The following is a 22,817-nucleotide window of genomic DNA, read 5'->3' as shown; positions in this document are numbered from 1 at the left end:
GGAGTCGGTACCTTCGTGCATATCAATCAAAGTATCCCAAATTTCCTTTGCATTCTCAAGACGGCTGATTTTGTTGAATTCTTCGGGGCACAATCCGTTGAAGAGGATATCACAAGCTTGAGCGTTCTATTGCAGCATTTTCAACTCTTCCGCGGTGGCTTCACGGTTCGGTTGTTTCCCGTTAAAGAATTCACCTTGCAAGCCAATACACACAATAGCCCAAACGATGGGGTTATGTCCAAGAATATGCATTTTCATCTTATGCTTCCAACTAGCAAAATTAGTGCCATCAAAGTAAGGACCTCTACGGTGATAATTTCCCTCGCTAGACGCCATACTCTCCTAGGTTGTGAAACCAAGGCTATGACAACCAAAAGCTATGGAAATCAAAGCAAATGGAGACCAAAGCTCTGATACCACTTGTAGGATCGAAAGTATGTCTAGAGGGGGGGGATGATTAGACTACTTAACCAAATAAAAATCTAGCCTTTTCCCAATTTTAGTTCTTGGCAGATTTTAGCTATCTTAGCACAAGTCAAGCAATCTCCACACAATTCAAGCAAGCATGCAAAAGAGTATATGAGCAGCGGAAAGTAAAGCATGCAACTTGCAAGAATGTAAAGGGAAGGGTTTGGAGGATTCAAACGCAATTGGAGACACTGATGTTTTTGTTGTGGTTCCGATAGGTGGTGCTATCGTACATCCACGTTGATGGAGACTTCAACCCATGGAGGGTAACGGTTCCGCGAGTCCACGGAGGGCTCCACCCATGAAGGGTCCACGAAGAAGCAACCTTGTCTATTCCATCACAGTCGTCGCCCACGAAGGACTTGCCTCACTAGCGGTAGATCTTCACAAAGTAGGCGATCTCCTTGCCCTTACAAACTCCTTGGTTCAACTCCACAATCTTGTCAGAGGCTCCCAAGTGACACCTAGCCAATCTAGGAGACACCAGTCTCCAAGAAGTAACAAATGGTGTGTTGATGATGAACTCCTTGCTCTTGTGCTTCAAATGATAGTTTCCCCAACACTCAACTCTCTCTCATAGGATTTGGATTTGGTGGAAAGAAGATTTGAGTGGAAAGCAACTTGGGGAAGGCTAGAGATCAAGATTCATATGGTTGGAATGGAATATCTTGACCTCAACACAAGTGTAGGTGGTTCTCTCTCAGAAAATGTGTATTGGAAGTGTAGGTATGTTCTGATGGCTCTCTCCAGAAATGAAGAGTGGGTGGAGGGGTATATATAGCCTCCACACAAAATCTAACCGTTACACACAATTTGCCAAACTCGGTGGGACCGAATGGTTAAACTCGGTTGGACCGATTCAGCAAACCTAGTGACCGTTAGGATTTTCGGTGGGACCGAGATGCAACTCGGTAGGACCGATATGGTTAGGGTTAGGGCATAACGTAATATTGGTGTGACCGATTACACAAACTCGGTGGGACCGATTTTGGTAATAAGCTAACCAGAGAGTTGGTCAGGTAAACTCGGTGGGACCGATTCACTCATCTCGGTGAGACCGAAGTGTTACAAAAGGGAAACAGAGAGTTTACATTGCAATCTCGGTGGGACCGATCGCTCATCTCGGTAAGACCGAAACGTTATGAAGGGAAACAGAGAGATTACAATCCCATCTCGGTGAGACCGAGATCCCTATCGGTGAGACTGATTTGCCTAGGGTTTGTGGCAGTGGCTATGACATTTGAAACTCGGTGGCGCCAGATAGAAAGACTCGGTGGGGCCGAGTTTGACTTTTGGTTTAGGTCATATGTGGATGTGGGAAGGTAGTTGAGGATTTTGGAGCATATCACTAAGCATTTTGAGCAAGCAAGCCATTAAGCAACACCTCATCCCTCCTTGATAGTATTGGCTTTTACTATAGACTCAATGTGATCTTGGATCACTAAAATATAAAATGTAGAGTCTTGAGCTTCAAGCTTGAGCCAAACTTTTTGTCCTTAGAATTTTGAGGGATCCACTTTCCTCATCCATGCCATGCCATTCATTGAGCTTTTCCTGAAATATTAATCTTGGAATAATGTTAGCTCAATGAGCTATATGTTGTTAGGAATTACCAAAACCACCCAGGGATAGTTGCACTTTCAACAACAAAGAAGCCATTGTGAGTGCACAGATCTGGAGCGGATAGAGAAGTAGCCAAGCATGAGAAACATCATCAACATACTTTATCTTCTTGTATTTTCTGGTGGCACTTAGGTGTGAATAAATGTACATGGTGATTGCTAGGAAGGGAGTTAAGTGGGAGTAAGACATAGGACTTTGTGAACAAATTTAAATTTTGAAGGGAAAGGCCTTTCGGTTCAATACATGGTCATAAAACTTCACTCTAGGTTGGATATAAAAAATCAGCAACCAATATGCACTAAGATTAGTTTTTACATGCCTCTTTGTGGTTCAAATTATGTTTACTGGGCAAGCATATATCAACCAAATTATGTTCACTTTTTATATATCATTATCAGATTTTAGTATGACTTTATCCTTTTTTAATCTTCCCAACTCGGCATTCTTTTGCTTCACTCCCTTTGACGAGTTATCACAACGAATTTAGTTTTGGAAATTACATGAAGTATTAGTTTGAATGGTCTGCTTAATCAAAAATATGAATTTTCAGAGAAACACACACCTAAATATGAGCATTGCCAAACCGTACAAAAAGCAAATGACGTGCATCGTAAACACTAACATATCATGTCATATTGGAGCTCTATGGAAGGATATAGACAAAGACACCGAAGCTAGCGCAAAGGAAGAAGAAGGAGGAGTAACATTTGTCTTGTCGGTTGGGTATGGTGTCCCGTGGCAACGCACGGGCAATCAACTAGTTTGAAAGAAAGGTTATGGCATAAAATACAAGGCTAACTGGCAAAGGTGTTGTCTTCTGCCGGCAAACAGGTATTAGTGAAATCAGTATCGCAAGATGTCCCTATTTTCTCAATGTCCTGCTTCAAATTACCGAGAGGTTTGTGTGAGAATCTTACATCCATGATCAAGTCTTTTTGGTGGGGGAGCAAAAGCGGACAACGGAAGCCGTATTGGGTGTCATGGGACACAATGTGCATGCCCAAATATATGGGGGGACTAGGTTTCACAGACTTTGAAATATTTAATCTGCACTACTTCAGGATGCTTGTAAGTGCATCTAGTGCCACCCCTAGTTGGTTTTGGAGTATTGACGACAAACCTGGTTGAGGGACTAATGTGTTTGTGAGAATTGCAGGATAACACAGGTAGAAGTCCCTCATTGATTCGGTTTTCCTACCGGAGATGACCCCTAAAAATGTATGAAGACATTGAAGTCAAAGGTGGTATGTGAAGACATTCACATTGAAGACTATGATAAGAGAAGACATCGCGTGAAGACTATGGAGCGTGAAGACTTAGTTGTTTCGTCGTTCTTTTTCTTCTTTGTTGAGTCATAGGAACCACAACTGTTAAGTGGGGTCCAAGTGAACCAGTCAGAATGACTGAAGTGATGCTTAACCAAAATCCTATGTCTTCGAGCGAAGACAATGAGAGCAAATCTTATCCAGAGCTGGATAAGTCAGCTTTGCTTGTGGCCCAAGTAAAGTTGCCATGTGTGTTTGAAATCTGACCGTTGGAACACGTGTCAGTTCCTTAGTGACCCATGGTCATTTCGAACAAATCAGGTCGGGTTGCCTAGTGGCTATAAATAGCCCACCCCTACACCATAAATTGGTTGGCTGCTCAGAGTTAGTGCACGACTTTTGTCGTTTGAGAACAACCCACCTCAAAGCCTTTGAGAGAGAAATCCTTGCGAGGACAAAGCCCTAAACACCCAGAGCCAAAGAGTGTTAGGCATCACTGAATTCTTCCTGTCTGTGTGATCTGAAGACTTATTACACTTGAGGACTGTGAATCCTCCAGCCGGTTAGGCATCGCATTCTGAGCATCCAAGAGTCATTGTGGATCGCCGGTGAATGAAGTCTGTGAAGGTTTGGAAGTCTACCTTGAAGACTTACCAGAGTAATTGGGCGAGGACTGGATGTCCTTAGCTCAGGGGGAATAAGGTGAAGACGCGGTCTTCTGAGTTGAATCTCATCCTCCCTAACCAGACGTACAGTTGTCACAACAACTGGAACTGGTCCAACAAATCATTGTCTTCAACGAGACACTGGTTCTATCCTTCCCCATCTCTTTATTTGCAGATTGGTCCTTGTGAAGCCATTGCCTGTTTGCATTATCTATTTGTCTTCACTGTGTGACTGCTTGTTCTGATTGGCTTCATACTATCTTCCATCCTGATCTATACTGCCTAGCTGCTATCAGTCTTTGTGCTTTCATTTCATTGAATACTTGACTATGGCTTGCTTAGTGTAGTCTACCTTCCGCTGCATGGTACTAGGTTTATTTCTATCGTTTGTCTTTGAAACTTCCATGTTTTGAAGACTTTCATAAAAATTGCCTATTCACCCCCCTCTAGTCGATCACTAGCACTTTCAATTGGTATCAAAGCAAGGTACTCCCTTGTTCTGTATGATTCGGTTTAACCACCTGGAGTTTTAGCTATGTCGACTGCAGGGATAATCAAAGTCTCCGCTGCGTGCCCAGTCTTCGATGGAACTGAATATCCCTACTGGAAGAATAAGATGCGCATGCATCTGGAAGCCATTGATGTCGACCTCTGGTATGTCGTCAAGAATGGCGTCCCCAAGGCTGGTGAAGGTGTCACCGCTGCTGATGTCAAGAAGTTCGTTCAACTAGATTCCACTGCCAAGAACATCATCTGTGGTCATCTGACCAAAGGACAGTATGGCCGTGTGAGTGCTCTGGAAACATCCAGGCTAGTCTGGGACTGGCTCTCCAAGGTCAACGAGGGCGTCTCAACCCAGAGAGATCAAAGAATCAGTGTCCTTCGCAACCTCTTCAACCGCTTCAAGAGAAACGACAATGAGAATGTTCAGCTCACGTTTGATCGACTCACTGGCATCACAAATGAGCTTCAAGCTCTTGGCGCTACTGACATCACCAAGCATGAAGTCGTCAAGACACTCCTGAGATCACTTGATAGCTCGTTTGACACCCTAGCCCTGATGATTCAAGAACGCCCTGACTTCAAGACACTCGGTCCGTCTAACATACTTGAAAGGCTCAACACACATGAGTTTCAGCTTTCTGAGAAAAGAGACATCTACGGTCCAAACTATGGGCGAACTCGTGCTTTGAAGGCAAAAGCTGTTTCCTCATCTGAAGAAGAATCTGATTGCAGTTCTGATGATCCTGAAGACATTGGAAAGGAGCTTGCTATGCTTGTGAAGAAGTTCCAGAAATTCACCAAGAAGAAAGGCTTCAGAAAGTCCTCACGATCCAGCTCAAGGAATGATGAAGCTTCTGCTCATGACTACAAGAAGAGAACATGCCACAAGTGCAAGAAACCTAGTCACTACATCTCTGAGTGTCCGCAGTGGGACAATGAGAACAACAACAAGAAGAAGAGCAAGGAATATGATTCTGATGACAAGAAGAAGAAGAAATACTCAAAGTCTTCTTCCAAGTCTTCATCAAAGTCTTCATCACACAAGAAGAGCTCATCTGGAAAGGCTCGTGCGTTTGTTGGCAAGGAAATGGATTCAGAGGAGGAGTCTGCTTCTAAGGAGGCAAAGGTGGAGTCTGAGGAGGAGTCTGATTCTGGCGTTGCAAGTCTGGCTACAGCCTACGTTGCCAAGTCCATCTTCAACACTGAAGACAATGACTTCATCACCGACGCTGATGCTAATGACAAGGACAACTCTGCTCCCACCTACTACTTCATGGCACGCGGTGCCAAGGTAAACTCACGCACTACTCACTATCAAACATCCAGTGAAGATGACTCTGATTGTGGTTCCAAACCCAGCTACAAAACACTTGCTAAAATTGCAACTGAACAACAGACAGCTATGGAACATATTCAAAAACTGTTAGACAAAAGCGATGACCTGTTAGACGCTGAAATGACTCGATCTCAGTCCTTAATTGAAGACATAAAAAATCTTCTTGTTAAGTATGAGGAACTTGAAAGTCGTCATGAAACGCTCTCAACAACTCATGAAAAGCTTTCCTATGATTATCTTCAAAGGAAGCAAGATCTTGAGAAATTGAGAGCGGCTCATGAAGATCTTCAAAAGGAAAATGAGTCACTTCGCGCCAAACAGATCAGTTCCGCTTAGGAAGGATTTGAACCACCATGTCTTAAATGCATTGAGCGTGACAACACTACTTTTGTTGCTGGATGTTCTACTGCTGCTACTGTTGCAATATCTTCAACTATTGATGTGGTAACTAACCCCTCTGCTGAGGATGCCACTGCTATTGCTGATGAAAATGCTAGGTTGAAGACATTGCTTGAAATAGGGATGTACAAAAGTCTCAAAGGGCATCAGACACTATGTGATGTCCTCAAAAGGCAGATCCTGAACCGAAACCCTAGGAAAGAGGGTGTTGGGTTCGAAAGGAAAATGAATGCTGATGGCTCTTACTGGAAACCTAAGCAGTACCCCAAAACCACATGGGTTGCTGCAAAGGAACCTTCAGTGGATCCATCCACCCTATCTGGCTTCACTTGTGCTAATCCCATTATTATTGATGAATCCTTTGATGCAAACTATAAACTGTTTAAGAATCAGAATGGCGAAGTGTTTGCCAGTTATATTGGTACTAACTGCAGGAATGGGCCACCTATGAAGAAAGTCTGGGTGCCAAAAAAGTGTCTAGAAAATCTTCCTGTGTATGTCATCATGACACCACAAGTGAAGAAGACAAACCCCAGACCACGGGCTTCATATGGTCCAAAGGCCTCATACAGACAGAGGACTCACCTGAGTCGCACTAATGCAAATGTTTTGCAGGGAAACCATACTCAGGCCTATGAATATGAGCGCGTTTCATCAAACCGCCATGTTCATAAGACCAAGAACTACTCTGCTTGTTCTTATGAGTACTATTGTCCACCTGCAAGACTATTTGCTAGGGCTCCAAAGCCAAAGTTCTCAGATGCTGCACTTAGACTCATTGCTTCGAAGCCACCCTTGAAGATGTGGGTGGCTAAGAAAGCTTAACTCTCTTTTGCAGGGAAGGGTCTCCAGCCGAAAATCAAATGCGTCTGAAGCTATTGCTGGGGACCTTAAACATCTTGTAGGGCGCAAGATCAAATGCCCAAATGGTCTTATTATGTATTTTGTTCCCGAGTCGCTTGCTACTTGCGCTATCAGTCCTAACCTCGATCTAAGATTTCATAATCCACTTGCTCGTCAAATGTTTATGCTTCACAATTCTCTTCGTGAAGCCTATCCCCCTAACTGCACTGTAGGGTATGACACCAGCTGCTTCAGAATGGATTATTGACAGTGGATGTACTAATCACATGGCTGGCAAGCGAAGTCTTCTCATGGACTCAACCTTACGTCCATTTGACAAGAGTCACATCACATTTGCTGATACTGGTAAAAGCAAGGTATTGGGTCTAGGTAGAGTTGCAATCTCAAGGGATCAGCACATGGATAAAGTGATGCTTGTTGAATCCCTTGGTTTCAACTTAATGTCTGTCTCAATGCTTTGCGATTTAAACATGATTGTGATGTTTGGAAAATATCATTGCCTTGTTCTAATGGAATCTGACAAGTCTCTAGTCTTTGAAGGGTATCGGAAAGATGATTTGTACATGGTAGATTTCTCAGCAGGACCACAGCTTGCCGTATGTCTTCTTGCAAAAGCTTCAGAATGCTGGCTCTGGCATCGGAGGCTAGGGCATGCTGGCATGAGGAACTTGCATACTCTTGCAAAGGAGAAACACGTCATAGGCATCGAGGGCGTAAAGTTCAAGAAGGATCACTTATGCGGTGCTTGCGAAGCTGGAAAGATGACGAGGGCCAAGCATCCCTCGAAGACAATCATGACAACGACTCAACTCTTCGAACTGCTGCACATGGACCTCTTCGGTCCTACTCACTACTCAACTCTTACTACTACTGCTTGTCTCTATGGCTTCGTCATTGTTGATGATTATTCAAGATATACATGGGTGCATATAATCCTCTACAAGACTGAAGTGCAGGATGTCTTCAGACGCTTCGCCAATCGAGCCATGAACAACTATGGCATCAAGATCAACCACATCAAAAGTGACAATGGCACTGAATTCAAGAACACCGGCCTCGACATTATCTTGATACTTTGGGCATCACTCATGAGTTCTCAGCTCCATACACGCCGCAGCAGAATGGCATCGTGGAACGCAAGAACAGAACAGTTATTGAGATGGCCCGGACGATGCTCGATGAATACAAGACTCCAAGAAAGTTCTGGCCTGAAGCCATTGATACTACATGCCATGTCATCAACCGTGTTTATCTTCACAAGCTTCTGAACAAAACATCCTATGAGCTCCTCACTAGTAAGAAGCCAAATGTCAGTTACTTCAGAGTATTTGGTGCCAGGTGCTGGATCAAGGATCCACATCACACTTCAAAATTTGCACTGAAAGCACATGAAGGTTTTATGCTTGGATACGGAAAGGATTCGCACTCCTACAGAGTCTTCAACCTCTTTCACTATAAAGTGGTTGAAACTGTGGATGTGCGGTTCGATGAGACTAACGGCTCGCAAAGAGAGCACCTGCCAAATGTGCTAGATGAAGTTCCATCCAGCGAATCCATCAAGCTTATGGGAACTGGAGAAATCATACCGTCTGAAGCATAGCCCGAAGAGGAACTCATCATCTCTACACCTGATCAACCTGAAGACAATCCTTCTAACGATGACAATGATCAGCAAGAGCAAAATCTTCGTCCTGTTCATCCTCGTGTTGCAAATGAAGTATAGATTGAGAAAATAATTGATATCATCAATGCACCTTGTCCACTCACTCGTTCAAGGGCAACATAACTAGCAAATTTCTGTGGGCACTTCGCATTCGTCTCAATATCTGAACCCAAGAAAGTTGATGAAGCCTTCATGGAACCTGAATGGATTCAAGCTATGCAAGAAGAGCTTCAACAATTTGAGCTGAATAATGTATGGGAACTGGTCAAGCGTCCTGATCCTCGTAAGCACAATATCATAGGCACTAAATGGATATATCGCAACAAGCAAGATGAGCATGGTCAAGTTGTCAGAAATAAGGCTCGTCTCGTTGCTCAAGGATACACTCAAGTTGAAGGAATTGACTTCGATGAAACATTTGCTCCTGTGGCTAGGCTTGAAGCTATACGCATATTGCTGGCCTATGCAAATCATCATAACATTCTTCTGTATCAAATGGATGTGAAGAGTGCCTTTCTCAATGGCAAGATTGAAGAAGAAGCGTATGTTGCACAACCTCCTGGCTTTGAAGATCCAAAACATCCTGACATGGTTTATAAGCTCAACAAGGCACTGTATGGCCTCAAACAAGCCCCTCGTGCTTGGTATGACACACTCAAGGACTTCCTGAAGAGCAAAGGCTTCAAACCTGGTTCCCTGGATCCCACACTCTTCACGAAGACATATGATGGTGAACTGTTTGTGTGCCAAATATATGTGGATGACATTATCTTCGGCTACACTAATCAGAAATACAGTGATGAGTTTGGATACATGATGCAAGAGCAATATTAGATGTCCATGATGGGTGAGCTGAAGTTCTTCCTTGGTCTTCAAATACGATAGCAACGCAACGACATCTTCATATCTCAAGAGAAATACCTCAAGGATTGCCTGAAGAAGTTTGGAATGCAAGACTGCAAAGGTTACACGATGCTAATGCCTACCAAGAGTCATCTAGATTCTGACGCCAATGGTAAAGAGTTCGATCAAAAGGTATACCGCTCCATGATTGGTTCTTTGCTTTATTTATGTGCATCTAGGCCAGATATCATGCTTAGTGTTTGCATGTGTGCCCGATTCCAAGCGGCACCAAAGGAATCGCATCACTTAGCTGTGAAGCGAATTCTTCGATATTTGGCTCACACCCCAATACTAGGAATATGGTATCCAAAGGGCTCAGAGTTTGATCTAGTTGGATTCTCAGATGCTGATTATGCTGGTGACAAGGTGGATCGCAAGTCTACATCAGGCACATGTCACTTTCTGGGACGATCACTTGTATGTTGGTCTTCAAAGAAGCAGAACTGTGTATCTCACTCCACTGCTAAATCTGAATACATTGCTACTGGATCTTGCTGCGCTCAGCTTCTATGGATGAAGCAAACACTCAAAGACTATGGCATTCATCTGGAGCAAGTGCCACTCTACTGCGACAATGAAAGTGCCATCAAGATCGCCAACAACCCAGTTCAGCACTCGAAGACAAAGCACATTCAGATCCGTCATCACTTTCTCAGAGATCATGTCATGAAGGAAGATATTGATATCATTCACGTCAGCACTGAAGAGCAACTGGCAGATATCTTCACAAAGCCCTTGGATGACAAAAGGTTTTGCAAGTTGCGGTGTGAGCTAAATATCTTGGAATCCTCAAATGTCCTATGATCATGCACACATCCTAACACTGATGCATGTTGATGACTTAGATGTGCAAACACACGAAGTAACGTATATCTTCAACTAATGAAGACTTACACTCTAAGTGTGAATACACTAACGCGGAATTTGACTTCGGAGCGCCACGATAATTGTGCGCCGTGTCTGGGTCTAATATTTCCTATACGGTGGGTAACGCCACCACCATACTTTTGTTTGGAATACTTTCTGTTGGCGTTACATTTGCAAAGTCTTCGCATTTTGTTTGTCTTCAATGTTAACATGGCCTCATGTTTATCTTCAATGTACTGATTTGGTTTCTGTCCTCTACATCATTCACTTATAGCTATGTCTTCTAGTTGAATCTTTTTAACTAAGTGAATGTGATCGGACCCTGACCTTTCTATGCTCCCGTCTTAAGTCTATCTATCCAAATCATATGCATTCTATTGAAACTGTCAAAACGTCTTCTCTGCGTCCTTGTCAGCAGAAGACACAGAGACAAACATTAATCTGTTTTCAATGCTCAATCCTTTTTACCTGAAACCCGGAGAAGTGGGAACGACCACCCCACAATCCAGGCGTACGTGGGAACGTGGAACAACCTCCAATGTGTTGCATGATCGCCATGTGTCCTTCAGATGTGAACCGCCAGGGGGACCTGTGTAATAACACTGTGCCGTCCCTGTCCCTATAAATACACGCCTCACCCCAGCCATTATCTCTTCTTCCACTCTCGCACAAACCCTAGCGCCACCGCTAGCCCTCGATGACACCGGCGACGAAGCACTTAGCTGCCACGACCTCACCGACGCCGTCATCACGCCGGCCGCGGACATCTTCTTCTCCGCCGGCGCCGTAGGTGTCCTCCGTCGCCAAGTTAGGGCACGGAAGATCGAACTGCTCGGCCTCCTCTCCCACTCCGTCTAGCAGTTCCTCGTGTGGTAAATAAAACCTCCTTTTATAGTCTTTTTGATCCGATAGATTCATTCTTTCCAACCACAAGTGGTTTCTGTTGCTACAAAATTGGATCTATCATGTTCTGCATCTCATAGCATGCCCAGTATGTTCACTTATGCTTCACAAAGTAGTTAGATTCCTCACTTGTACTTATTCATGGATTTGTACAAATCTGGAACCAACTCTCTACATATGAGTGAATGTCTTCGCACTATGAGGTCAATGTCTTCTGAACTGATTTATCTTCAAAATCTTCTGAGAATGCATATGACCTCTTCCCCTTCCCTCGCATCTCTAATGCTGTCATAGGTACATGCCCATGGGAGAATCCCTTAGTTCTCATAGTCTGCATTCATTTGCAGAGTTCTTACAGCGTCACATAAATTCTCTTGAAGCCAGTTCCTGTCTGACCAGTAGACGGAAGACTTCGACAATGTTGAAGCCTTTCAGTCTAAACTTCATGACAACTCAAAAATCAGTCAGGAAGGGCGGCAGACAACACTGTGGAAACACTGCTAAGGACCTGCCACCGGATCTCTATGAGTTATACAAGTCAGATCCAGAAGAAACCTATGGAGAACGCAAGAACCAAATCCAATGGATTCGAAGACATTGGGTAGAGGAATGGTTCAAGTACAGATTCGTCACCAAGGAGTATGCTGAGAAGAATGCCTTAAAGGGCCCCTGGGGATATATAATATACAAAGGTCTTCAACCCAAGTCGAAGTCCGAAGCTATTGCTCAAGGTTTCTACCCCTGCATGATTCATGGACCTCATCCTGCTAATGCCGACCCATCCTCTCTGTTATGGTGTCGTGAAGATAATCTGTTCAAGCGCAACTATCAGGCTGCAAAGAACTTGGCCAAGGAAAACAAGAAGTCTTTGGGATTAGACTTCAACCCAGGCCCCTCTGCACCATGAGCTGGTGACACACGCGAAGCTGAACCCAATCTTATTGGGCCCTTCTACAACTTAGAAGGTCTCAGCACTCACATTCAGGTTCAAGGGACAGCCGTGGACCACTCTGCAGATGACACTGATTCTGACGAAGCACCTGCACCACCGAAGCCTGTGAAGCAAAAGAAACCAAAGGCTTTAAAGCCCCCCTCTACACCAAAGGTCTCACGGGCGAAGCCTCTGGCCACCGCACCTCCTGAAGCTAGTGTGCAGTCTGAAGATCTCTCACGCATCTCCAAGTCTGCCAAGTTGAAAAAGCCCATGCAACCCACTAGTCAAGCACTGACCCCTGCTGCTGTTTTGAGAAACGAGAATGACGCCATTGGTCTGTCCAGCGACGACGATCTTGGCGATGATGCTCTTGAGCAGTTGATAAAGAGCAATCAAGAGGCGGAAATCTTCAATGATCTTCCTCTCTTTGATGTGGAAATCTTATACAAGTTTATTGATGAGTGGTTTGACAGCCCAGATGTCAGTTTTGATGATCTTCAGCTTCCAATTGGCCTCAGCGTCTCCTTCCACAGAGCCATTGCTCCTGAGCTGGCTCTTGCTCAGAAAATTGTTGAGCTGAAGCATAAGATCGATTATGAAAAGGCTCAGTTCAAGAAGCACATGGCCAAGCTCAATGTTGAAGACATTCAGAACTTCAAGGTCATGATGCATGAGCTCAAGGAAGCATTCCACAAGAAACGGGAAGAAGCAAAAGGTTCTCGTGAGCGCATGAAGAATCTTGCTGCCAAATGTGTTCAAGGCTACAATGAAGCTGAAAAGCGCAAGGCTTTGGGGCGACCAGGCATCGACCCCAGAATGGCTACCAAGAAGAAGAAGAAGCCAGCTGTGGCCGAACCAGAAGCATCAAGGCAGGAAGAACCTCGCATTGTCTTCCCAGCTAGTATGACAGGCTCGAAGCCTAAGGTCCCCACAGTGTCTTCAGAATTCAAGAAAACTAGAGCAGCTGAAGCCGAAGCCAGAAAGCGCAAGACCAAAGCCACCACTGATGATGCTCCCCCAACCAAGAAAAGGAAAACAAAGAAGAGAGATTGGGCTGCTTCCACAAAGCCCCTTCTTGTCGAGCCAACTTCTGTTGCTCGTCCTGCGTCTGAACATCGTGAACATCGTCTGGTAGTTCATGAACCTACTTCCACAAAGGCTCCTGAATCTGAAGGGAATCCAGTTGTTGACCCCACCACAGTTGAAGACATTGGTCCTCACGACAATGTTGAAGATGATGAAGTCCTTCCTCAGATCGAGCACAATTTGGTATCATCGCCTGTTCTCACTAACAGCGAACTCATCAGCATTGGTCGTCCATTGACGCCAATTGCTCGGGATGACTTATGGGCTGATCACCCTCAAGAATCCCCTCGTGTTGAAGAAACACCAGTCACTCCCCCACCACCGGTCACCACTCCGGTGATTGACAGTGAAGACTTTGAGGCCCAACCAACTCCATCTCCATAGGCGTCGCCAGCATTTCGTAGGCTTCGCAAAGGACCTAGGCCACAGGCCACATTGTCAAGTGTTCCCGAAGGAGAAGAGCGCCAATCCGTCTCACGTGAAGTCTTTCCTGAGGCCTCTCATACTGTGAACATCCCTGAATCTGAAACCAAAGCGGCTGAAGATATTCCGGCTGCATCAGCCGATGAAGAAGAAGAACCATGTGATGAAGAAAGAGTTGCTACACCCCCGTCCAACCCTGAAGTTGTTCTCGAGGAGAACGTGTCCGAACCTCCAGCTCCTGAAGTGGAGGTTACTAATACTGAGGCGGCCACCAACATCAACACTGAAGCCAATGATGTTGTCATGGCTGAAGCTAATGTGGCGCCTGAAGCTAATGCGGTGGTAGAAGTGAATGCACCTGAAGCCAATGCAGCACCCAAAGCAAATCCGCTGCCTGAAGCCAATGCCTCTGCTCCTGTACCTCCTCCAAGGCCACACACCATCGAGCAAGCATATGATCGTGGACAGCTTGTTACTGTCTGCTGGCCAATCCTGGTTCCTTCGCCTGCTCCCAGACCTCAGTTTGCCTATCATGTGGAGCACATGCCTCAGGTCCAGAAGCCAAAGCCAAGGTTACCACGGTTTCTAGGTACTGCAACTTCACTAGGATCCTTTAATCCGAATGGATTCAAGGCACACAACACATTCTTCAACAGTGCCAAGAACCCCTACACAAGGCCAAGAATCTCTTTGGACCGATTCTGGAGTTATCAGTAGCGAAGCTATTATTCATGCATCTTGTACAATCAGGGACGCATCTTCCCTCACATGCATCTTGATTGTTAAGCCATTGCTGGACTGCCATGCCTTGAAGAAGCCCTTGACTGCTTCCGTGATGCGGGTCTGCTTAATTTTGTGACTAACAAGGAACACTGGAATGAAGAACTTCTGCTTCAATTCTATGCTACCCTCCACATTCGTGGATACAACAGGGATCCGAAGACTTGGATCCTTGAGTGGATGACAGGAGATGTTCATCATGAAGCTAAAGCTCAAGACATCATTGATCTCACAGCCCTGTCCACTCCTGGTGAATACTATGAACCAGGTTGTCAACAACACCAGAATGCTTTGGAGAGCATTTTTCAGAAGCCAGAACCCAACATGAGTCAAATGCTGAGCATGATGAAGCCTTTGCCACACGACGCTGAATACCCAACCGAATTCTTTGTTGAAGTCCTAGAGTATCTGCCCCGCACCATTTATCATATAATCAGAAAGACTCTATGGCCTGTCAAAGGACATTCATTTGCAACGAAGCTTGAAGGAGCAATGAAGACCTTGGTTTTCTATATCTTCAATGGCATAAGCTTCAATGCTCAAGACTTCTTCATCAGGCAGTTGGCTGCATCTGGCTCCGACATTTTTGGTCTGAAGTTCTATGCTCCATAGGTAATGCGTCTTATCAAGCTTCACTCTGCCTTCAACTATCAGCCGTCTGCGCGCAATCATCTTGTATTCTTGCCAGAGGTTGATCTGCCTGTTGAAGCTATTTACCCATAGCCTGCTAAGGATCTAATTTATCTTCACAATGTTGATCGTCAAAGCTTCACCCAGCCCATTGAAGGAGTTCAGGCAGTCTCTTGTGTTTATCCCTTGGCTGGTAAGACACGTGCTCCTCGTGCCCAAACTGACGCCACTAGAAGCACCATTGCCCAAAGGCCTCGGAAGCGATCTCATGTTCTCAATGACCGAGAGCTTCTCGTCGCACTACATCAGAAACATGATAAGCATCATGACTAGCTTAAGAATCAGATGCAAAGCCTCTTGATGGACGTCAATCGCATTCGCAATCTTGCCACCAAGAATGCCTTTGTTACACATGAAACCTGTCGGAGGTTGTCATGGAATTGTCACGGCAGATGTCCTTTTGCAAGGACTTAGTCGTGGAGCCATCGCAACTAGGAAGCTTAAAGGGGTTAATCGGGACAAGGACACGCGAGGTTTATACTAGTTCAGCCCCTTACGGTGAAGGAAGGCCTACGTCTAGTTGGGTTGGAATTGCTTGAGGTTTCGATGACCAGGGAGCGAGATACGCTATGCCTGGCTCTCGATTAGTTGTTTGTCTTCCCCTAAGCCGCTGGCGGGTCGTCCCCTTATATACACGGGTTGACGCCCTGTGGCCTACAGAGTCCCGGCCGGCTCATAAACAGTGTCCGGCTCGGCGACTAGTTACTTCTACCTTACAGTACAAGTTATACCATCATGGCAGTTTATCTTTACGGGCCTCAGAGTCGCCTGTGGGCCTTTAAGCCTTTTAGTGAACCACCATCTTCATGCCTTGTTATTGGGCTTCTGATGAACCTCTATTTGCGTAACCCGGCCCCTCCTGGATGGCTTACACAAATAGTCATATCCCCAACATTAGGCCCCAGATTGATTTGAACCGGTTCATGTCAATCTTTGAAAACCTTATGAACTGGCCTTTAGTCTTCTGTCTTGCGTGAAAATTGTAACCCACCGTGACGTCATCCTCTGGCTCCGGGTTAAATCATCATGACGTCATCTTTAATAAAACTTATATTTTAATTCATCATATCTTCAATGGATCTTTGCCTTTACTGACCCTCCCGAAAATCGAGGCGTCGGGGCCGCTGGATAATGATGTCTTGGTCTCCTCGTTTTTTGCGCCGTCTCAGTCGGTCCTCCTTATAAATAGGCGCGACCTAGGTCTTTTTCATTTCCTCCGGTCGTCTTCTTCCTTGCACTCCCTCTTCTACCGCTCGAGCTCCGCCGCCGCCACCGTCGGAAACCTCGTCTTCACCGACTCGGGCCGCTGCATCACCCTGTTTTTTGACCAGAGAACAACGGCAACCCTCCGCAGTTCTTCCACATCGATGAGTTCTCTTTCCCCCCTTTCTCAGATCTGCATTAGTACTGTCTTGAGTTCGTCGACGTTCATCATCGCTCGATGCAACCTCCATTAGTTCTTACCTCTAATACCTTGTTTAGATCGTAAAAACCACATAGAACTGCCGCAGAGGATGTTGTGTGCTTATTCTGTATGAAAACAGATCTCATTTCCTTGTTTCGGAAGCCCTCCTTGAGTATATGAACTTCCCTGTACTGTTTTAGGTCTAGAAAATTTTCCTGTCCAGAGCATCGTTTGATCCAAAATAATAATTGCAATTTGTGAAACCTGTTTACTCCACACTTAGCCAAAAAACTGTGTCTGTTGACTCTGTTTCAGCCATAGTAGTCCGTGTAACCGGTTTAAGATAATACCGGCTGTCAGCACCGCTTGCCTCTGGCGACTTAAGAAAACCTTAATCATCTTTAATACCTGCAGCTGTTAAACATTATCACATAGTTACCTGTATGTCATTAGGCCCCTTCTTAAGCTGCCATCTTAAATAACCCAATAATGTTTATTCTCCGGGTTATAATAAACCGGAAAAATTTCCTTTATCTTGTTGTAGGCTTCAATTTACCCAATGGCACCCAAAGCTGTTAAACCTCCGTTTACCTGCAACTGGGTCCCATCCATTGTTACAGAGAGCAAACTGTCCGAGTTTGTAAAGTCTGGCCATCTGCCCAAGAAGGATGTCATGTCTTATCATGGTCCTGACCCGTCTGAAGAGAAACCTCAACCCAAGAAAGGGGAGGTGATCATTTTTACCGATCACATGAGCCGCGGATTTGCTCCTCCCGGTTCAAAATTCTTTAGAGACGTTTTGCACTTCTTTGACTTAAGACCTCAAGACATCGGGCCCAATTCCGTGTCAAATATCTGCAACTTCCAAGTTTTCTGTGAGGTCTACCTTGGAGAAGAACCCAGCCTACTTTTGTTCAGGGAATTGTTCTATTTGAACCGGCAGAATGAGCGGGCCAACGGGCACAGTCTGGAGCTTGGTGGCATATCGATTCAAAGGCGGAGAGACTGCCTGTTCCCTTATGCTGAATTGCCGAGTCATCCAAAGGACTGGAACCAGACATGGTTCTACTGCCAAGATACTTCTCCGGCTGGTAAAAACCCGCTGCCCAGCTTCCGTACATTGCGCCTTGAACCTACTCACCCGCTGCCGGATAAGTTGACTGCTATTGAACGTCTGCCACTCACCCCCAAGATCAAGAAGATTAAAGCTCTTTTAGGGAATGGCTTAGATGGCATTGACCTGGTCCGAGTCTGGGTTGCTTGGAGAATAATTCCGTTAAGCCGCCGCCCCGGCTTAATGTGTAATTATTCAGGCGAGAAAGACGACCCTCAGCGTCATAGTCCTGACGACTTACCAGATGACGTAGTGGAAGCTACAACTCAGTCTTTGTTGAAAGAGGGCACAGCGAATAGTAACGCTTTCGGCTTACTACCTTTTTGCAAGAAGAACCCGGCCCCTGCAGTAAGTTTCCAGTCGTCGGGTTATTTTTTATCATGTTATACTGTATTCTTACGCATAACCCTTTATAACCTTTTATAGGCAAATGATAACTTCTGGAAAATCCAATATGATCATGAGGCGGCCCAGAAAGCCAGGGTGGCCAAGAGAGTCGAAAGGAAAACCGCCAAGCCCACCACTTCAAGGAAAAGGAAGCCAAGCGCTTCTGAGCTGTTTCAGCTTGACGATACTGATGATAATGAGGAAGAGGTAAATTTTTAATTTCCCTTTCTCCTTTATCACTACCTTACTGATATTAACTTTCTTTCAGGAAGACACGGGCAATAGCCAACCCGTCGAGGAAGAGGTAATTATAATCTCCTCCGACTCCGAGCTTCGGCCGCGTCAGAAAATTCGAAGAGTAACCCGGAAAGTAAGATTTTCACACCCTTTGGCTTACCAAGATCCTGACTTTCTTTTGAAGCAACAGCAATTTGAAAACCGGAGGCAGACCCGGACCAACAAGGATGCAGAGCTATCCTCCGGCTTGCCTGACACAACCCGGAAGCGTCGGACTGAGGTTATCTCCAACTTATACCCTTTTTTACCTTTGGCGGGTCTAATCCGTCAACCTCTCAATTCCTCTGACTCCAATTACCAGGATATCTCTCCTTCCTCCGGCGAGTCCATGCAATCAAACATGCCGGCTTTTAAGACTGCCCCTGGGTAATATCAATTTATTCACCGTATGTTTTTCTTTCTTCATGTTTCTTTACTTATTTCTCTGCTTTGCCCACAGCGTGCAGGTTAAGCCCATGAAGAAAACCAAGAAGGATAAACCGGCCCAAACCCCTGTGGTGACTGAACCGGAATAGGGTATAGCTGCTCCCGACTCTCCCACACATCAACCGCCGCCTGAGCCGGCTCAAGACATTGCAGCACCAACTTCTGACCCGCCTGCTGAAGATATTCTTGATGGTTCTGTTAACCCGGAGGCACCTAGCCCAGTCAAAACGGCTGACCCAGAAGTGGAATTTCTCAAGGCCAGGCCCACCGTCCTTGCCAAATGCTCGGCTAAAGAGGAGTTGCTAGAACGCCGTAAGGCCAAGATGGATATCACCGACTATACTCATTTGAGTATTGGAGAGATCGTCTCGGGCTATATCAACCAGGTGCAAAGCAGCCGTGACCTGGAAATTGACATGGTGAAGCAAATACAGCAAAAATCTGAGGTATGACTTATGCTTCCTTACTTTCAATCATACTTACTGCACCAGCCCCCAAGTCTATTGCTTATGAATAAATATGCTGTAGACTTAGAAAAATTGTTAGGGCTGCTTGCCCGGCTTAAAGAAAAAATATTTAAACCGGATGTAACACAATACCTTTAACTTGCGATACACATTAGCCCCCAAGTGCCAAGTATCTTTGCTTGCAAAGTATTTGGGACTTAATATCCATGTCGGCGTTTTGGGAACGGGGGTCCCCAGACTTGCCTGCCTGCGGCCTGCGGCGTGGCTCAAAAGGGGGCCCAGCGTGGCCCATCTTCATCAACACAGACCCAAGACCCTCGCGAGGGGCCAAGCCTCGCGGGGCGGATGACACGGAGCTTCCTCAGGCACGGCCTCATCAGGCTGGCTCGCGAGGAGGCGGAGAGATCAAGGCGGGGTACCTCACGAGGTGCCCGTGACGCAAGCCATGACGACCAAGGGCGCCAGGCGGGCGTCAGCCGCGTAGTGTCCTCCTTTCCTCTTTGGTGCAAAGGGAGCAAGCGCAGGCGAGAGCATCAAGCAAAGGCACCCATTTCGGTGCAACGAGACCAAGACCGGTCCAACGGCAGGGAGGAAGTCATTGTGGAGCCCAAGCCAGCGTCACCACCAGAGTCTTTAGCAGGCAAGGACCAACTTTAGTCAGGATAAGTGTACCAGATGTTCCCCTCCAAAATGGCCAATTGTTGGCACCCTTCCTGCTCAATATTTGGGAAGAGGCCCAGGGCCTTTACCTATAAATAGGACTAGCCACCCATAGGGTAGGGGGATGGAAATCGGAGAGAGAATCGAGAAGAGAGAGAGAGAGAGAGAAGGGTGATTGAACTCCTCCCAGCAGTTCATCGCCCCAGCCAAGAACAGTCCCTCGTGAGGCTGTTCTTCCTTGTATTTCTCATCATCATCAGCCCAAGAGGCAATCCACCACACCACACACTAGAGTAGGGTATTACACCACAACGGTGGCCCGAACCAGTATAAACCCTGTGTCTCTTGTGCTGTTCTTTCCATAGCTTAGATCTTAGCGAGGTGGAGGGGCGCAGGTAGGCAGAAGGCGAAATCTCCGTGCGCACCCCACTGTTCGAACCTCAAGGGTCTGCCGGAACCCGAAATCCGACATTTGGCGCGCCAGGTAGGGGTGCACCGGAGTTTCCCCTTCCGCCACCGCCACGACCAGCCTCGCGATGAGTAGCGCGTCGCCCGCTCCGGCCGCCGGCACCACCACGGGGGCCAGGGGGCTCCGAGCCCTGGCCCTGCAACGGGTACGGTTGCTGGACAAGTTCAAGCCAACGATGCCGCAGCGCTACGGCGGCGCGACTGATCCACTAGCCTTCTTGCTGGCATACGAGGGGGCCATCCTCGAAGCTGGAGGTGACGATAGGGTCCTGGCCAACAGGCTCCCCATGGCCCTCACCGGCGCTCCGCGCACATGGCTGCTCCACCTACCGGCAGCCTCCGCGGCCTCTTGGGAAGAGCTCCGCAGCCTCTTCCCCGCCCACCATGCTACACCAACACCCCCGGTCGTCGCGGCCCTCCTGGGCGGCTCGCAGGCGCCGCCTACAAGTCACCACGTCAAGCCGTTCATCCGCCGAGTCAGCGCCGCTTCCAAGCGGCAGGGGGCTCTCCCGGACCGGGCGGCACCCGAGGCCGGCCTGACCTTCAGCTCGGAGGACCACCCCTCCAACTCGGCCTGCTCGGGTGCGCTCCCCATGCTGTGCACCCCCACCATCTGCCAGGTGGCCGTCACTAGAACTCTCATCGATGGCGGTGCGGGCCTCAGCGTGCTCTCGGTTGAGGCCTTCAACCTCCTCTGCATACCCCTGGAACGGCTGCAACCCAGCCGACCCTTCTCAGGTGTTGGGGGCGGATCATCCAGCTCCTTGGGACAGATCCGGCTCCCAGTAACCTTCGGCACCTACAACAACTTCCGCACGGAGCTGGTCGACTTCGACATCGCCCCCATCGGCCTCCCCTACAACGCCATCCTCGGCTACCCAGCGCTGGCCCAGTTCATGGCCGTGACGCACCCGGCGTACAACCTCATGAAGATGCCCGGGAGCAGTGGTGTTCTCATCGTGCACGGGGACACCGGAGACACGCTGCGGGTGCTCAAGCTCGCCTTCAAGACGGCGGCGTCGGCACAGCCCGCTGACTCGGAGACCCCGGAGCCCAAGGGGGCTGCACCCGCCAAGAAGAAACAGTTGTTCACCCAAGACAAGGCAGAAACCAAGCAGATACCCATCGATGAGGACGGGTCCACCAACGCCACTTTCACCATAGGCGCCAACCTCGAACCCGAGCAGGAGGAGGCCCTGGTCAGGTTCCTGCGCGCAAACAAGAAGGTATTCGCTTGGGAGCCTGACCAGTTGGCAGGGATCCCTAGGAGCATAATCGAGCATCACCTCAACGTGTGCCCCAACGTGCGCCCTGTGAAGCAGAAGGCAAGGCAGCAGTCCACAGAAAAGCAGGCCTTCATCGTCCAAGAGACCCGCAAACTAGAAGCCGCTGGGGTCATTCGCGAGGTCCGATACCCGGATTGGTTGGCCAACCCTGTCGTTGTGCCAAAGAAGGGAGGGAAGGAGCGCATGTGTGTCGACTTCACCAACCTCAACAAGGCATGCCCGCAAGATCCGTTCCCGCTCCCCCGCATCGACCAGATCGTCGATTCCACCGCAGAATGCGACCTGCTATGCTTCTTGGATGCCTTCTTTGGGTATCACCAGATCAAGATGGCGGTAGAAGACCTCGAAAAGACAGCCTTCCTAACCCCGTGTGGGGTGTACTGCTACACATGCATGCCATTCGGGCTGCGTAACACAGGGGCGACCTTTCAGCGGATGATGCACATCACCTTGGGCCCGCAGCTCGAGAAGAATGTTGAGGCTTACGTCGATGACATTGTGGTGAAGTCTCGGGAGGCGAGGACCTGATACAAGACCTGGAGGAAACCTTCGCGAGCCTCAATGCAGTGAACCTGCGGCTCAACCCAGAGAAGTGTGTGTTCGGAGTCCCCTCGGGCAAGCTCTTGGGTTTCCTCGTGTCCCACCGAGGCATCGAGGCTAACCCGGAAAAAGTCAAGGCGGTCAAGGACATGATCCCGCCAAAGACCCTCAGAGAAATACAGAAGCTCACAGGGCGCGTGACCGCGCTAGGGCGCTTCATCTCCAAGTTGAGGGAGCGAGCGCTGCCCTTCTTCCAGCTAATGAAGAAAAAGGGGCCCTTTGAGTGGACTGAAGAGGCCGACAAGGCGTTCCAGGATCTCAAGAGATACCTGACCAGCCCTCCGGTCATGGTGGCTCCGCGCCCTCAAGAGCCCCTGGTGCTTTACCTCGCCAC

At 47.4% G+C, this 22,817-nt stretch overlaps 1 protein-coding gene across 1 annotated transcript; it reads left to right on the top strand.

The window, feature by feature from the left end:
• The first annotated feature begins 17,337 nt into the window (after positions 1-17,337).
• On the top strand, positions 17,338-18,946 carry LOC147960028 (uncharacterized). The gene is made up of 3 exons (XM_087535788.1): positions 17,338-18,240; positions 18,319-18,486; positions 18,548-18,946. The coding sequence occupies exons 1-3, from the start codon at positions 17,338-17,340 to the stop codon at positions 18,944-18,946; spliced, it is 1,470 nt and encodes a 489-aa protein (XP_087391914.1).
• Positions 18,947-22,817: the final 3,871 nt, after the last annotated feature.

Source organism: Triticum urartu, chromosome 7A (genome assembly GCF_056163025.1).
Source record: "Triticum urartu cultivar PI428250 chromosome 7A, HENAU_Tu73, whole genome shotgun sequence".
NCBI classification, from domain to species: domain Eukaryota; kingdom Viridiplantae; phylum Streptophyta; class Magnoliopsida; order Poales; family Poaceae; genus Triticum; species Triticum urartu.
This window is presented reverse-complemented; position numbering and strand designations above follow the sequence as displayed.

Excerpts from the sequence above, each read along its gene's own strand:
- LOC147960028 (XM_087535788.1), top strand. The coding sequence starts at position 17,338 with ATGGCACCCAAAGCTGTTAAACCTCCGTTTACCTGCAACTGGGTCCCA. Across the intron at positions 18,241-18,318 it reads AGAAGAACCCGGCCCCTGCA|GCAAATGATAACTTCTGGAA; the intron begins GTAAGTTTCCAG and ends AACCTTTTATAG. Across the intron at positions 18,487-18,547 it reads CTGATGATAATGAGGAAGAG|GAAGACACGGGCAATAGCCA; the intron begins GTAAATTTTTAA and ends ACTTTCTTTCAG.